Raw genomic sequence first — 12,790 nt, 5'->3', positions numbered from 1 at the left:
TTTTTGGTTCTTCCTTTCAATTAAGCCCTAGACAACCAGATGTGTGGAGTTCCTTACTAATTAGTGACCTTAATTCATCAACCAAGGGCTCCCAAATGGTACTGCATCTCAGTGCAAGAGGCATCACTACAGTCCCTGGTTTGAATCCAGGTTGAAACACATCTGGCTGTGATTTGGAGCACAATTGATTGGGTGCACATTTGGCCCAGTGTCATCTGGGTTAGGCTGTCATTGTAAATAAGAATTTGTTCTTAACTGACTTGCCTAGTTAAATAAAGGTCCTTTTTTTTAAAGTACAAGGGAGAAGCGAAAACCCGCAGACACTCGGCTTTCCTTGGAATGAGTTTGACACCTGTGCTTTAGGCCAATAAATTGAACCTGGTTTGTAATATGGAAAATCACTATACAATAACAGTACCCCTACAAATGATATCACAACGTAACTAACCACATACCTAGAGTTCTTAATGCTTTTACCCCTCATAGATGCTCATCTTAGATCACCAAACCAGTTCAAACATATTGCACACAAAAAACTCAACACCGTAAATAACTTCACTTGTATTTATTTATACTATTTATATATATTTATATGATAGACATAGCATAACTATTAATTACAAACGGCAACCTTGTCAGTAAATGGAGACAAATACAGACTATTCAACAACAACTAAAACAATAGATGGGAAACTATCAGTTGTAAAGTCAGTGCTGTGCTGAAATGCCAGGAGATAAAGTCCAAACCACCCAGTAACTCCTCACTGTGAGGAAGGTGGGGAATCAGTGAAGGAACACTTCAGTGTCATCGTGTTCACATCATGCACACATGATGTGGGTCTGTGCTGACATGTGTGATTTTGGAGGTTGACAGTCCACAACACAATGTGCAAAGTTGTGTTGCTGAAAAAGTGTACTATCAACAACTCCCCAGAAGGAGGCGTGGCAGTAGCAGCTAACAAAGACATGCAAATATGAAATATTCAGACAAATGAAATACCCTACACAAAGGACAGTAAACATAAAAATACAGTTGAACAATTCAAAAATAAATAAATGAGTCCTTCCTCGGAGGGTTGGGAGCAAAATGTCAAGTTGTTCACTTAAGGATAGCCAATGCAATTGCGGCAATTATCAGATTCATCAAGCATTCTTTTTGATAGATAGATGTTTACATTGAGTCTTGAGGGCTTTTATCAAACATATTGGGTCGAAAACAGTGACCATTTGATATTGCGCTTCGAATGAAACATCCAATAGGTAGCATAATCATCACATTCACACTGCTCTTAAGAAATACACTTTGGAATGAAATGGATTTAACAAACAAACCAAGTAGTTCTGCACTTCATCATTTCAAAAAGCTGGTATAGCATTTCTTCATCTTTTTCTTTAAAAATAGAAAGGTGCCTCTAACTTGGTAAAACCACAAGCTCCGCACACACACACACACGAGCAATAGCTCAGTTCTCAAGCCCTTTCCTATGACTAGAGTACAGTATCTTCTCTTCTTTGACCTTTGTCCCTATCAACATAGTTCAAAAGAAGAACTTCTCAATACATTCTGGAGAAAAACACTGAGTTGGTTGACTGCAAACGGTAGGTCCCTAAGTTCTCCCCTGGGTCCTGGTATAGGAGTGGCAGACGAGGCCAGTCCTGGTTTCAAAGTGTGGAAGGAGGGTATTAGGAGTGAGTTTCCCATTACAAGTGCACTTTGAAGGCCAGCAGTTCTTCAGAGTGTATGTTGTTGAGGGAGCGCAGCTCGGGCAGCTTCAGCAGCAGCTTGGTGAAGGTGGTAGTCTCATTGGCGTGGTTCTTCATGATCAGACTCTGCAGCGCTCGGATCAGCGTGTCCTGCAGCGCCTCCACTGACTTCAAGTCCTGGATCCCTGAACGATCTGATCACAGAACAGAGCATAAGAACAGTCTGTATCAAACAAGGCTTTAGGTTTCATCGTACACATACAGTGCCTTGCGAAACTATTCGGCCCCCTTGAACTTTGCGACCTTTTGCCACATTTCAGGCTTCAAACATAAAGATATAAAACTGTATTTTTTTGTGAAGAATCAACAACAAGTGGGACACAATCATGAAGTGGAACGACATTTATTGGATATATCAAACTTTTTTAACAAATCAAAAACTGAAAAATTGGGCGTGCAAAATTATTCAGCCCCCTTAAGTTAATACTTTGTAGTGCCACATTTTGCTGCGATTACAGCTGTAAATCGCTTTGGGTACGTCTCTATCAGTTTTGCACATCGAGAGACTGAAATTTTTTCCCATTCCTCCTTGCAAAACAGCTCGAGCTCAGTGAGGTTGGATGGAGAGCATTTGTGAACAGCAGTTTTCAGTTCATTCCACAGATTCTCGATTGGATTCAGGTCTGGACTTTGACTTGGCCATTCTAACACCTGGATATGTTTATTTTTGAACCATTCCATTGTGGATTTTGCTTTATGTTTTGGATCATTGTCTTGTTGGAATACAAATCTCCGTCCCAGTCTCAGGTCTTTTGCAGACTCCATCAGGTTTTCTTCCAGAATGGTCCTGTATTTGGCTCCATCTATCTTCCCATCAATTTCAACCATCTTCCCTGTCCCTGCTGAAGAAAAGCAGGCCCAAACCATGATGCTGCCACCACCATGTTTGACAGTGGGGATGGTGTGTTCAGGGTGATGAGCTGTGTTGCTTTTACGCCAAACATAACGTTTAGCATTGTTGCCAAAAAGTTCAATTTTGGTTTCATCTGACCAGAGCACCTTCTTCCACATGTTTGGTGTGTCTCCCAGGTGGCTTGTGGCAAACTTTAAACAACACTTTTTATGGATATCTTTAAGAAATGGTTTTCTTCTTGCCACTCTTCCATAAAGGCCAGATTTGTGCAATATACGACTGATTGTTGTCCTATGGACAGAGTCTCCCACCTCAGCTGTAGATCTCTGCAGTTCATCCAGAGTGATCATGGGCCTCTTGGCTGCATCTCTGATCAGTCTTCTCCTTGTATGAGCTGAAAGTTTAGAGGGACGGCCAGGTCTTGGTAGATTTGCAGTGGTCTGATACTCCTTCCATTTCAATATTATCGCTTGCACAGTGCTCCTTGGGATGTTTAAAGCTTGGGAAATATTTTTGTATCCAAATCCGGCTTTAAACTTCTTCACAACAGTATCTCGGACCTGCCTGGTGTGTTCCTTGTTCTTCATGATGCTCTCTGCGCTTTTAACGGACCTCTGAGACTATCACAGTGCAGGTGCATTTATACGGACACTTGATTACACACAGGTGGATTGTATTTATCATCATTAGTCATTTAGGTCAACATTGGATCATTCAGAGATCCTCACTGAACTTCTGGAGAGAGTTTGCTGCACTGAAAGTAAAGGGGCTGAATAATTTTGCACGCCCAATTTTTCAGTTTTTGATTTGTTAAAAAAGTTTGAAATATCCAATAAATGTCGTTCCACTTCATGATTGTGTCCCACTTGTTGTTGATTCTTCACAAAAAAAATACAGTTTTATATCTTTATGTTTGAAGCCTGAAATGTGGCAAAAGGTCGCAAAGTTCAAGGGGGCCGAATACTTTCGCAAGGCACTGTAAGTATTTTGTGTTATCACCAGTGGCTGAATGGTATGTACAGGACTGCGTTTTAAATGGCACTTTTGACCAAAGAAGTGCACTATATAGGGAATAGGGTGTCATTTTAAACAGGTAAATAATACAGTCAGCCAGCCGGAGGACAGCCAGCCAACCAGTTAGAGGACAGCCAGCCAACCAGTTAGAGGACAGCCAGCCAACCAGTTAGAGGACAGCCAGACAACCAGTTAGAGGACAGCCAGACAACCAGTTAGAGGACAGCCAGACAACCAGTCAGCCAGAGGACAGCTAGCCAGCTAACCAGAGGACAGCCAGCCAGAAAAGTACAGAGTACATCCAGAGTACAGCCAGAGTACAGAGTACAGCCAGAGTACAGAGTACAGTGATGAGGACAGTGTGTTTACAATTACAGTGTGTATAAAAGGACACTGTGTTTTACAAGGACACTGTTTACAGGGACACTGTTTACAAGGACACTGTTTACAGGGACACTGTTTTACAAGGACACTGTTTTACAAGGACACTGTTTAACAAGGACACTGTTTAACAAGGACACTGTTTAACAAGGACACTGTTTAACAAGGACACTGTTTAACAAGGACACTGTTTACAAGGACACTGTTTACAAGGACACTGTTTACGAGGACACTGTGTTTTACAGGGACACTGTGTTTTACAGGGACACTGTGTTTTACAGGGACACTGTGTTTTACAGGGACACTGTTTTACAAGGACACTGTTTACAGGGACACTGCGTTTTACAAGGACACTGTTTACAGGGACACTGCGTTTTACAAGGACACCGTTTACAGGGACACTGTGTTTTACAAGGACACTGTTTACAAGGACACTGTTTACAAGGACACCGTTTACAGGGACACTGTGTTTTACAAGGACAGTGTTATTTACCGGCGGAAACGAGGACGACGGCAATGAAGAGGTTCATCTCATCCTTGTCCAGCTGCAGAGCGGCCAGCTTCTCGCTGAAGTCACACATGGAGGTGAGCAGCTCCCCGGCCCGCAGCAGCTCCAAGCTGTAACACTTCCCCGTCAGGAAGGTCACGGTGCGCTCGGACACATCGAACAATGAAGCAAAGCGCACCATAAGCACCTGGAGAGAGAGAGGTGGGAGAGAGGGTGTGTTAGAACGGGGGTTTATGATGACTGGCACTATGGTGACTGGCACTATGGTGACTGGCAGAATTTAACAGTGATAATGCCCACCTAACTCGGTTAGAGAGAGTTCAATGTTGAGTTAAAATACACTGATACTCTACCATAACATATCTACAGACAGTAATGTATTTAGCCAATTCAACACTCAGAGTTAAGAAGAGTGCAATGTTCAGTTGGAACACGACAGCCAGAGTTGGGAAAGATCTATTTTTGGTGTCAGAGAGTCCAGGGATTCTTACCTCAAACGTTCCGTTTTTGAGCAGGCTGACTTGGTCGTACTCGGGGAGGTCTCGGAAGCCCGGGATCCTCTTGGCAAACCCCACAACCTCGCGCACGGCCGGGATGAAACTCAGGGAGAACTCCTCCCAGATCTCCTGGCTGCGCTGGCTGGGGTCCACATAGAGACTAGGAATGACCTGGGGTGACAAGAGTCAAGAACAGGGCCCTCAGTTGTGGAAAGCAGGACACAGGAGCAATAACGCAGAAGAAACTAAATGGGGGGATTTAGAGGATAGGCCTTTTTAGGTATTTCCCATGTGTGCTTTAGACATGGTTATGGGGTAATTTCAGGTGTGCAGTATACAATGCATTTCTACTGTAACATTTTGTAAAGAGACCTTCAATCTCCTCAATGTTTCAACGAAGGCTAATTAAATGATAAAAGGACACACACCAAGTTTGTCTTGTGGTCCTGTAGGCTGTATGATGGTCCACTGTAACCATTGGAGACAGTCTGTACGTTGTGCATTGTGTTGTCGCTCCTGTGATGGAGGCTGCAGGAGTCTTCTGGCATGCCACCACTGGGGGCGCCGTTTAGCTGCGCAGGCTGCTGCTGGTAAACAACTCTCTCTTCCCGGTAGGGAACGTTGGTGACGTGTTGATGACTGTTGCAACTAGGCTGGTAACCCCTGGCATTGTCGTTGCAGCGGTTCCAGCTCTCCTGCAGTTCCTCCATGCGGCTGTCTCTCCTGTCTTTTACAGTGTCCCCGGCGACCTGCGAAGGTGACTCCTCCGCTTCCTCTTTGATGGACTGTTGCTGCTCACGGTGGTACGTGAATGTGCCCTGGTGACACACCCTGGAAGGAGGAACCTCGTCATCACCGCTATCCGACGAACAGGAAGAGGCGGAGCTAGAGCTGGTCTCCAGGGAGTCTTGAACGGAACGGGGTGAGGAAGGGTTGGAGCCTGATGAAGACGAGATAGATGAGGAAGAAGAGGCAGAGGAAGAGGAGCTGCCGTCATTGGGGAGCCCTTCCATGGGGCAGGGTGGACTCTGGGTGCCGTGGAGCATACTGCGGAGCTGGCTGTTGTTGTTCATCATCATGTTGTTCATGGCGTTCTGCATCTCCAGCAGCATGCGCTGCTTCTCTCTCTTTGGGATGCGGCCAAACCTAACAGCTGGAGAAGGAAATCAAATAACACACATTAGTACATAAATCACTAATAAGGGCTGAAATATCCCTACAGTCAGTCAATCCATCAAACTTGTAAAAGGAAACCCCTCACCCCCATGAACCATAGTATTTCCGTTTGGGAAAAAATCAGTTATTATTTACATGTACATTTAAAAGTGGAGACTCACCGTCTCTAGACATGCCCACAGCCAGACACTTCTTGAAGCGGCACTGCTGACAGCGGTTCCTGTTGATCCTTATGACGGTGCAGTTCTCCATCTTCAGGCACTTCTTATACCGGATGCTATGCTGGATGCTCCTCCTGAAGAAACCCTGAGAACAATCACAGAAAACATTGTTTGTGCGTGGTTATTACCAAGTTAAAACGCGAATGACACAGAGCCATTGAATAACATGAATGAAACCTTGGACTGGCCGTGTGGCATTCCATGAGAAGCAGTCAGGACTAGTCTTACCTTACAGCCCTCGCAGGCGTGGACGCCATAGTGGAACCCTGAGGCCACGTCACCGCACACCTTACACAACAACACCATGCCGTTGATCTCTGTAAGGAGAAGCGCACAGCAATGTTACTACTAATTCACACCTCTCTAACAAATGTACTGGTCCACCTGTACATGATAATGACTCATGTAGACTTGAGAATAAGAAATGCACCTATTACCTGGATTAGTGTGGTAACTCATACAATGCATTTCCTATCCTTTGCCATTCTGAACATATCTAGTATCCTTTGCCATACTGAATGTATTTCCAGGACTGAAATACACTCACTGGTGATGCTGCTCTTGGTGGAGGTAGATCGCCCAGTCTTCTCTGTGCCGTGGCTACGTGGGTGCTTGGCTGTTGTAGTGCGGGCGATGTCCACCATGATTCCCACTGCCCGGCTTGGCAGTGAGGGATGAGGTGGAGAGGAGCACAGGTAGCTGCTGCTGCAACTGTCACTCAAACAAGACTCCGGGCTGGAGGCGGAGCCAGAAGAGATGTAAGTTATTACACCACCTGAGGGGAGAAGGAAAAAAACACAAAAGGTTATTGGAATATAAATCAAATATATGTCATATCAAAAACATAATATTGAAGTCGAAATATTTTGTAACAACTAAGAGAGACACAAATTATTATTCAAAGATTTTACCCCATTGTATGTCAGAGTAAGGTTATAATAGTGATGGAAATTGACCAACTATTTCAAAAGGTAAATAATAAACCATAAAACATCTGCCTGATTACCTTTGCCACTCCCAATATAGAGCAGGACCGTTTCCCCCCTTCGTTCATTCGTCCTGTTGTTTGACCTGTTTTTTTTGTGTGTCTAAATTTTTTTTTACCCCTTTTTCTCCCCAATTTCGTGGTATCCAATTGTTTAGTAGCTACTATCTTGTCTCATCGCTACAACTCCCGTACAGGCTCGGGAGAGACGAAGGTTGAAAGTCATGCGTCCTCCGATACACAACACAACCAAGCCGCACTGCTTCTTAACACAGCGCGCATCCAACCCAGAAGCCAGCCGCACCAATGTGTCGGAGGAAACACCGTGCACCTGGCAACCTTGGTTAGCGCGCACTGCGCCCGGCCCGCCACAGGAGTCGCTGGTGCGCGATGAGACAAGGATATCCCTACCGGCAAACCCTCCCTAACCCGGACAACGCTAGGCCAATTGTGCGTCGGCCCCACGGACCTCCCGGTCGCGGCCGGTTACGACAGAGCCTGGGCGCGAACCCAGAGTCTCTGGTGGCACAGCTGGCGCTGCAGTACAGCGCCCTTAACCACTGCGCCACCCGGGAGGCTTGACCTGTTTTTACTACCTCATGCCTGGCGATACAATAACACCACTGTTACATAACAAGCTGGCTCTATGGGTGTTTGTCCTAAATAGTACAGCAAAGCCTGCAGTCCAAGCCAGGGTCATGCATGTCACCATTATATTTTTTAAATATTTTTTTTACAAAAACACAAATAATCACAAAAATACTTTATTTAAAGATGTTTGGGCACAGGGTGACAAAGTGTGTTACATGACACACAGAAACCTAATCAAAATCGCAAATATCTTCCATTTGACCTAAATTACTTAACCCTTAATTATTTTGTGGGGGGAAAAAATATTTCACCCAATTTCTTTGGGAGCTTGGGGGTCCCTATTAATATATCCATCATAAAATGTGTCTAGTTTTCTATAGTACATATGATAAGCGGAATAAGGAAAAGAAGCAATATATGAATTGGAACGGGTTTTATTTAGACAAACATCAACCACAAATAGTTCCAACCAATCACAATTAGAAGTTTTAAAGTCAAAACATCAAGAATCAAATAAACTACAACTAACACCTCATGTATAAATGTTTCTCACATTTCCTATAAACCAATATCCAAATGACTGTGTGTATGTGGTGTATATGTGTGTTTGGAGGTTATAGCCTATATGTGCGAGTGTGTGTGTGTTTCAGTGTTTCTGAATGTGTGTTTGTGTGGGTTAATGTTTGAATCAGTGTTTCTCTTTTTGACAAAGCACACTCTGATTTCCATTTATGTGTGGAACCTCAGGAAGCAGTTGCTGGTGGATGTGAAACAGAGGTGGACATCACAATTCTGGCACTTGGATTTTGGTGTACCTTGGTACCTTGCGTCTCCCCTTCTCTTCAGCCATAATCATCTAAGTGGGCCGTGGCATCCAGGTGCACATCAGGGACTGGAATTGGAGCAGCGGGCCCTTTTCTCCTCTTCTCCTCATACTCACCAGCAATTGTGGAACTGGGACGACCTTTCTTGCACTCCAGACTATTTCCACTTTTGCATAGGCCTTCAGCGATGTATAACTTGAAGGTATACAACTTAATTTGTTCCTTCTTTCTCATGCCAGTGCCCTTACAATCTCTTCAGTAGAGCAGCCAGGTGGTCATGATGATCATATCCAGGAAGTGGAACACCAGCCTGTCGTACCACCTCCTTGATCTGATTTTGTTCTGGTACAGTGCAATCAGTGAGTCAAGCAGATCCATCCCACCCCACCCATATTAAGGGGACTTAGGTGATCCTCTTTCGCTTGAGATCCCACCTGTCAACCTCAGGGATTTTTTGATGGCCTCCCATCTATTCAGTATCATGGTGTCAGCTACTTGGGACACTCGGCAGGCTATGTTCCAAAACATGCGGGTGCCTGGTAAACCAAACAACGACATGTACACCATAATACCCAGGAACTGCTCCAATTCTTTTGTTGTGAGGTTAAGGGGCTTGTTTGCGTTACATTGTACCGCATATAGATTTGATTGCCCTACAATAACTTCCAGAATGTCTTCAGAGAAATCCTGCATGAAGTACTGGAGGGGGGACATGATATCATCAGATCTTGAAAGCAGGCCCTGCCATTCTGGGTAAGCATTGAAGTATGCATTGTGGGGTGTTCTCCACCAGGGTAGGCATGGAACATCAACCTCTGCTACATCTTCATCCTCAGACTCAGTCTCATTGTCAACAGACAGGCATTCTCCTTTAAAAAAGAAATCAGGAAGCACACATTTGAATGTGTCATATACCCTTCTTCATCCACTGACACGCATGCAAACACACACACACACACACATTACTTTGCTGACTGACCCCTAACTGATCCCTGACCTCCTAACTGTCTCGGGGATCCACTCTTCCTGACTCTCAAGCTCACTGTCCTCACTGTCAGAGGGATTGACCCTAACTGCTCGATGATGTTCCTTCCACCCATAAAATGTTGCTGTGTCCATTTCCTGGAAATATCAGTAGATAGTAAAGTAAAAACATTGACTATGGTCATAATTATGCATCTGAGCACATCTCCACACATTAGCATGTTATTGCCTGAACAAAGGTGGTCTAACTGCACAACGTTGCCCTGAGGCAACGAACCAAAAAACTGTTTTAGTATATAAATAAAAACAAAATAAGTATTTAAACAATCAAACATACTTCTTTACATACTCATGCACATAATTTTTTTTATATAAAGTTATTTCAATTTAAACATGTTAAAAGTGACTTTATCTTACCAATTGGTGGCACTGCGTCCCATGCGGCTTTGCGTCCTGAAAAGACTGCTACACCCCCAGACAAAAGGCCACACTCACTTCAGTCCCTCATTTCATTGGACACAGACATGTCAGGTGATATTATAAATATTTTTTTTAATCTAAAAAAAATTCAAGGGGTGGTGTGAGGCCCAAAAAGGTAGTTTGTTGCCTTAGGGCAACACCATGCCATAGAGGGTTAATGGTGTACCATCAAAACATGACACTACAGTGTAATGTGAAAACGAATGCGTTTCTATAAACATTTGTATGCACTTATGTTACAAATGTAATCATTTGTAACATTTATTTGGGGGTTGGGTTTCCCAGTTCTTCTATAAAATATTATATTGAATAACACTGCCCTCTACAAAGCAAAAGAGCAGTAACTGGACATTCGGTCAAAAATGTGTTGACATTTATGATACATTAAATACATGATTTATCATGTGGACAAAATGTGTTTCAGATAAAATGGGATGTCATGTTTGCAGTGGCTGGTAAAAGTTAGTGAAACCAAAGAAAAAAGCAGTAAATGTAATCGCTCACCTCAGTTACTGCTTTTTAATGATTTTTTTAAAACCTTGAATCACTAAGCTTTGGGCTGAAGTTACTATGGTTTACCAATTTATTGTTGTTTGTTGAAACAAGTATCAAACCATATGACACTGACAACCACATACAAATACATGTACGAACACAAGTTTGCATTGTAAAAAAAAATCATCATTCCAGTGGGTGTACCAAGCCAGAAGGCTGTAACTGCCAGATAATGCCAGAGGTCAGGGTCAATATGAATACAAAATAAACTGGGAAAAAAGACAACAGTTAACATCTCCAATGATCTGACTACAATTCATTTGGCTCCACAATTAAAAAAACACTGAAGTCATTTTTCTAAGTTTCCATTTATGAGCAGTTACAGCTCTTTTGCTTGACAGGGCACAAAAATATATCGTATTTTAGTTTCTGGCAAAATCAAAGTTATTCTTGTAGTCATTGGTGTTAAATAACATTGTTACATAAGAATGTAGACATTAAACCAAATGCTTAAATATGGGCTAAATAAGACAAACTAGGAAAATAATACACATGCTGCTTGGTGTACTGTCACAAAAATCAACATATATATTATACTATACTATGTAGCCCTAAATGTAGTTAATGGTCTCGAAGACCTGGCCATGATTACCTAACCAGCTACGACTATTCTCTTCCAAAACCCACCCACATGTGGAGCTGTCATGTCTAAGAGATTAAATCTAGGTCACCAAAACAGCCTCCTTCAGGCTCACGTGGACCTGCATGCCGCCCGCGAGCTTGGACTCAGTGCAGATTTATGCACTGATTGCGTCACAGCCTCTTCTCGACCAATGAGCAGTGAGAGTCGAGGGGCATCGGCACATGGCTAGGCAGCTTGTTCCATGTGAGGTGAAGCAAAGTAGAACATTGTAGTGTCAAAACAAAACAAAAACGTAGCACAGTGGCATTCCTAACCCATATACATGGCTTGGCAACAAGCAGACCACAAAAGCTAAATAATCCATTGGAAGGTTTCTAATTGTGGTCCACATATAACGTATAAAAAGCACACAACTAAATAAAATGTGGACAGATAAATCAGATTGCACAAGCTTTTTTCTAGAACAGATTCTTAGAACGACACATTGATTCTAGACAGCAACACTATATTTGTAACAAAGTAACACATTTGCAAACAAGTAACTGATTAATGTAGCGAGAGATGGACACTTTCAATTACATGTAACATTGTAATAGCACGGATAATAAAGCCGGTCTTACCAGTCTTGATTGATCCCATGTCTGCAGGCGCCTCGATTCCGTGAATTTTTGGAGAAAGCAACCTATGCTGACTAAATGTCTTGTCAATAACTCGCCAGTTTGACTTTAAGGATTGCAAAGTTCTATTGTCCTTGGTAGCACAGTGGTTACACTGTAACAAACTCAAATTAAAAGCGTCGATCATCTAAAGCTCAACACTATCTTATTTCAGTCTGAACTACATTGCTGTAAATATTGGTAGCATGAATATAATTGTCTGCACTCTCATGTCAGTATCTTTTATGCGGCATCTAATACAACCTGAATAGTTTTTGTACATTTAAAGATGTGTAACAAGATGAAAAACGCTGGACGAACTCCGTTGAACGACTCTTCTGTACTCAATGTTCTAAATAGTGCGTTAACCATGTGACCCAGTTGTCAGCCACTCCCACTTGCCTGGGCGCTTGAGTCACTTTAACCCAGTGACACACTTTTACAGACCAGAGGCAGAGTTAAAGGCTCAGTGCACACAAAAACGTGAATTCTCTGTGTTATACACACAAACACTATGAGCTTGGAATAATACTATGAAAATGATCATGCCCTTTAGTGTAAGAGCTGTTTGAAAAGACCACCTGACATTTTAGCCTGTTTTGGTGGGATGGAGTTTTGGCCTTCCTGGTGGAAACACCAGGTGGCAAATTAGTTAATACACAAGAGTTCCAAACCTCTCTGCCAATAACTAGTTTTCATCTCCCCACTCAGACCACTC

The 12,790-nt window shown here is 43.0% G+C and overlaps 1 protein-coding gene across 2 annotated transcripts; it reads right to left on the bottom strand.

Annotated features, from left to right (window-relative positions):
• Positions 1–541: 541 nt before the first annotated feature.
• Positions 542–12,441, bottom strand: nr1d2a (nuclear receptor subfamily 1, group D, member 2a). 2 transcript variants are annotated; one of them, XM_024396054.2, is made up of 8 exons: positions 12,037–12,441; positions 6,962–7,189; positions 6,643–6,731; positions 6,355–6,499; positions 5,446–6,170; positions 5,012–5,188; positions 4,506–4,707; positions 542–1,898 (listed from the first exon to the last, which is right to left on the bottom strand). In XM_024396054.2, exons 1-8 carry the CDS (start codon positions 12,218–12,220, stop codon positions 1,702–1,704), a joined length of 1,947 nt encoding a protein of 648 aa, XP_024251822.1. In that variant the 5' UTR covers positions 12,221–12,441; the 3' UTR covers positions 542–1,701. The 2 variants fall into 2 exon arrangements, with proteins under 2 accessions (XP_024251822.1, XP_024251831.1); XM_024396063.2 differs by lacking the exon at positions 12,037–12,441 and having other exon boundaries at positions 6,852–6,993.
• Positions 12,442–12,790: the final 349 nt, after the last annotated feature.

The sequence above is a fragment of the Oncorhynchus tshawytscha genome, linkage group LG03 (genome assembly GCF_018296145.1).
Source record: "Oncorhynchus tshawytscha isolate Ot180627B linkage group LG03, Otsh_v2.0, whole genome shotgun sequence".
NCBI lineage: Eukaryota > Metazoa > Chordata > Actinopteri > Salmoniformes > Salmonidae > Oncorhynchus > Oncorhynchus tshawytscha.
The sequence above is the reverse complement of the archived record's forward strand: the minus strand, read 5'-3'. Positions and strand labels throughout refer to the sequence as shown.

What these genes read in the sequence shown, in the direction of transcription:
- nr1d2a (XM_024396054.2), bottom strand. Translation starts at nt 12,220, where the DNA reads ATGATCGACGCTTTTAATTTGAGTTTGTTACAGTGTAACCACTGTGCT. An exon ending in TGTGGGCATGTCTAGAGACG is followed by an intron (nt 6,171 to 6,354) that starts GTGAGTCTCCAC and finishes TTCCTTCTCCAG; the next exon opens with CTGTTAGGTTTGGCCGCATC. An exon ending in AGGACCACAAGACAAACTTG is followed by an intron (nt 5,189 to 5,445) that starts GTGTGTGTCCTT and finishes TTGTCACCCCAG; the next exon opens with GTCATTCCTAGTCTCTATGT.